This window comes from Oratosquilla oratoria, chromosome 1, assembly GCF_046742065.1.
Source record: "Oratosquilla oratoria isolate Oo_2021 chromosome 1, ASM4674206v1, whole genome shotgun sequence".
Lineage (NCBI taxonomy): Eukaryota > Metazoa > Arthropoda > Malacostraca > Stomatopoda > Squillidae > Oratosquilla > Oratosquilla oratoria.
Window position 1 is genome coordinate 40,833,148 of NC_134777.1, and position 4,272 is coordinate 40,837,419.

General features: G+C 38.6%; 1 protein-coding gene across 1 annotated transcript; it reads left to right on the forward strand.

Moving 5' to 3' along the window:
- Positions 1-3,558: 3,558 nt before the first annotated feature.
- On the forward strand, positions 3,559-3,972 carry LOC143027846 (uncharacterized). Its single transcript, XM_076189518.1, has one exon. It carries the CDS (start codon positions 3,559-3,561, stop codon positions 3,970-3,972), a length of 414 nt encoding a protein of 137 aa, XP_076045633.1.
- Positions 3,973-4,272: the final 300 nt, after the last annotated feature.

Sequence of the window (4,272 nt, forward strand, 5' to 3'; positions counted from 1 at the left end):
TTGTTTAAGGTGAATTGGACGACCCAACTTCCTGCTCCATTGTTATCTTTCTTTTTATACAATTTGATTGCTGAGCTAGAAGTGCTTAGAGTTCCTCCTTCTGCCTCTCCTCCCTTCCCTTTGAAATGTTTCTTCTAATTTCTCTGATTTCCTCTGTGTTAGTCTCCTTCCGTTGATCTTGTGACACGATGTTGTTTGTCAAGGATGACGTGAGTTTCATGGAGTTTTGGTGTTCTATGTCGGCAAGGTTTAGCGGGTTGGAGATGCCTAGCCCTCCCATTCTAGCTGGAAGTTCAATAAGTTTTCTTTCCTCTTCGTTTATAGTCCGTCCATTGGTGATGGTCGGTATTAGCTTGTTTCTGATGGTTTCCTCACATATGAATGCGGCATATGCCGCCTGCGGTTTGGTCTTTGCAAAATTGGCTAGAAGCCTAACTTCCGCCACCCATTCGTTAATTTTCTATTCAACATATTGCTTTTTAAAGGATTCTGAGCCGATCACTGCACCGAGATGTCTTTCCCCCTCTTTTGTTACCTTCACTTCACTGTTCTGAAAGAGGATTTTGGTATTGTCAAAGTACTCTCTCTTTACTATGAGGACAGACTTCTTTGCATTCAGAATGTAACCCAAGCCCGGGCCGTGTGCCAACACCAGATCCCACCACTTTTTTAAATCAGCTACTTTTCCTGCCCCCGTGAGATCATCTGCATATGCTACCTGTTTGACCCTGGTGTCCTCATATTGTATCTTCTACTGCAGGTGCATAAGACCGAGTGAGTACATTGCCATGGCCACCAGGTCTCTCTGAGTGGTGCCTTCCGCGGATTTGTTGATCTCCAAAGGTTTACAAAGGTTTACAAAGGCGGAGCATGCCGACAGGAGACCTTTTGATCCATATCTAGGTCGGATGAAAAAAAAAATCATATTAATAATAAATAAAAACTATAATAATGTATATAACAAATAAAATACATAAATAAATGCATAGGTATAGTTGAATAACAAACAAACAGGCAAATAGTAAATGATAATAAATTGACATATAACTAATAATAAATTAAAATCAGACAGACAAATTATAACAAAACAAAAACAAATAATATAACATAAATTATAATCATTACAGCATCTTACTTAGGTATTTATCTAAATGATTCTTAAAGCTTCGAACTGAACTACATTGCACTACCTGTGCAGGAAGTTTATTCCATTCATTAACTACTACCCTGTTGGTGACAAATAGGTTTGCAGGTAATGCAGGTACATTCAATAACAAGACCGAAGAGATAATATTAATGATGAAAAGACGAAAAATAGACATACTTGGAGTGGCAGAGACAAGATTGAAAGGAGAAGGAGAAAGAATTACATATGACAATTATAAATTAATATACAAAGGAAGAGAGGATTCAAAATATGGCGTGGGAATTATTGTCAAACCAGAGCTAGCAAGTACAGTAGAAGAAACTATCTTGATTAATGAAAGAATTATGGGAATCAGAGTAAAATTGGAAAATGGAGAATCATTAACTATAATTCAAGTCTATTCCCCTCAAACAGGCAAACCAGAAGTTGAAAAAGTAGGGTTCTATGATGATTTGCAGGCATTACTTGACAGAATGGGAAGAGCTAGTGTGTCTCTAATAATTGGATATTTAAATACACACATTGGAAGAGAGAGAACAGGTTATGAAGGTATTATTGGTAAATTTGGAGTGGGAAACAGAAATAGAGAGGGAACAGGTCTATTAGATTTTTGCCTCAGAAATGGGCTTGGAATCATGAACACATATTTTATGCACAAAGAGTCACACAAGTGGACATGGTATGCCTGGAACAGTCGGGAAGCAAGATATACAAACATGACTGAGATTGATTTTGTTCTTGCAAACGATAAAAGAAAGGTACTCGATGTGAAAAGCATTCCTTCAGAATCAATGGATGCAGATCACAGACTAGTGGTTGCCAAAGTTAGATTTGAAACTCCAAGACTCCAAAGAACACCGAAGAAGAAGAGAATTAAGATAGAAAATCTAAAGCTGGAAGAGAAAAGAAAAGATTACCAGAACAAAATCACTGAACGAATACAGACTAATCAAGAGCTAACACTGGAAGGAAAATGGGACAACTTAATAACACAAATACTGAAAACTGCCGAGGAGGTGCTGGGGGTTAGCTATATTGGGGGAAATAAAAAGAAGAAAACACCTGGTTGGACAGAAGAAGTGAAGAATGCAGTAAAGACAAAAATGAAGAAGTTCAGAACATGGATGAAGTTGAGAACCCCAGAATCAAGACTAGAATATGTTATGGCCAGAAACGAGGCTGAAGCAATCAAAAGAAGAGCCAAATCTGAGTTTTGGGAGTCTTTTGGACAAGAATTGGAAAATTATTTTGAACAAGGAAAGAAACTGATATATAAGATAGCAAAAAACTATAGGAAAGGAAACAATGAGCAGAACAGTAGTATAAATAATAGCGACGGTGAACTGCTTTTAGATCCAAATGAAATCAGAGATCGCTGGACGAACTACTTTACCGAATTGTTGAATAAGGAAGTGATACCAAATGAAAATGGAAATGAGCTGAATTATATGAATGTGGAGGAGGAAGATGAATTTGAAGAAATTACGACAGAAGAAATAGTATATGCATTAAAGAAGATGAAAAATAACAAGTCTCCAGGATGTGATGAGTTAGCAGTTGAACTGCTAAAGCAGGGAGGCCAGGAGATTAAAATGTACCTGAAAAATGTTCTTAATCATGCATGGAATGAAGGTGATATACCAGAAGAATGGAATAATGCTCTTATCTGCCCAATATTCAAAAAAGGCAACAAACGTGAGTGTAGAAATTACAGAGGTTTTTCTTTACTCACACATATAGGAAAAGTGTATGAAAGAGTCTTGGAGAGGAGGTTGAAACATCTGGTTGAAGATAAACTTAGTGAATGGCAATGTGGGTTCCGTCCGAACAGAGGAATAATAGATCTAATTTTTTGCATGGGAATGCTCCTGGAAAAATCATGGGAATGAAATCTAACGCAGAGGCTGGTATTCTTGGATCTGGAAAAGGCTTTTGACAGTGTGCCAAGAGAGAAAATGTGGAGAGTACTGTCGAAGTATGAAATACCAGGAAAACAACTAAGAGCAGTAAAAAGCCTCTACAAGGATTGCAAAAGTGCAGTGAAATGTGGAAAGGAAGAGTATAAGTGGTTTGGAATTGAAACTGGGGTCAGACAAGGAGGAGTACTGTCTCCCTTACTTTTTGCACTATATATGGACTGTATGTTGAAGAATGTAAACAGGGTTGAAGACGGAGTGGTCATACTGGCATATGCCGATGATGTGGCACTGGCAAGTCAAAATCTGGAAGAGCTACAAGAATCACTAAATAGATGGAATGATGCGTTGAATGAATATGGACTAAGACTGAATATTGAGAAATGTGAAGTCATGACCGTATCAAGAAAAGAGAGTGAGAGTGTGCTAAGAGTAGGAAATGATGTACTGAGAGAGACTGAAGAGTTTAAATACTTAGGTGTAAATTTCAATGGTATGGAACTTATGGAACGTGAAATTAATAGTAGAATTGGAAAGATGAGCGCACAAGTCAACCTACTGTACCCACTGCTGAAGGAAAGAACAATTGCAAGAAGAGTAAAAACACTTTTGTACACTACCATTTTACGACCAATACTGACGTACGGAGCCGAAACATGGAAACTAACAACAAAGACTGAGAGCAGAATAGGGGCAGCAGAAATGAGGGTTTTGAGGATTATATATGGCGTGACAAGAAGGGACAGAATTAGAAACGAAGTGATACGGGCAGAACTTGGAGTGGAATCCGTGCTGGAACTTGTACAGCGAGGCCAGCTCAGATGGTATGGACAAATGAAAACAGATTGCCAAAACAACTGTATGAATGGCAACCAGAAGGACGAAGACCGGTGGGGAGGCCAAGAATGAGGTGGATCGAGAATGTGGATAAAGCTTTGCAGAGTAGAGGAACATCGATTGAAGAAGTCGAAGAGAGTGAAATTTATAACGACAGACAGCAATGGAGAAGAATAGTGCATCGTAAATGACAGGTCTTGGACCTACCAGGAGGATGGTACGAAGGTACGAAGGTTCTCTGTATGTGTTCTCCACATACCTGGCCAATACTGGGCATTTAATTTTCATGTTGTGTATAGTAGCCTCTCTATTTAATTTGTTGAATGCGTTTGATGCATCGACTAATAGGACTGCTTCCCAGTCTGGTTCCTC

What these genes read in the sequence shown, in the direction of transcription:
- LOC143027846 (XM_076189518.1), top strand. Translation starts at nt 3,559, where the DNA reads ATGGAACTTATGGAACGTGAAATTAATAGTAGAATTGGAAAGATGAGC.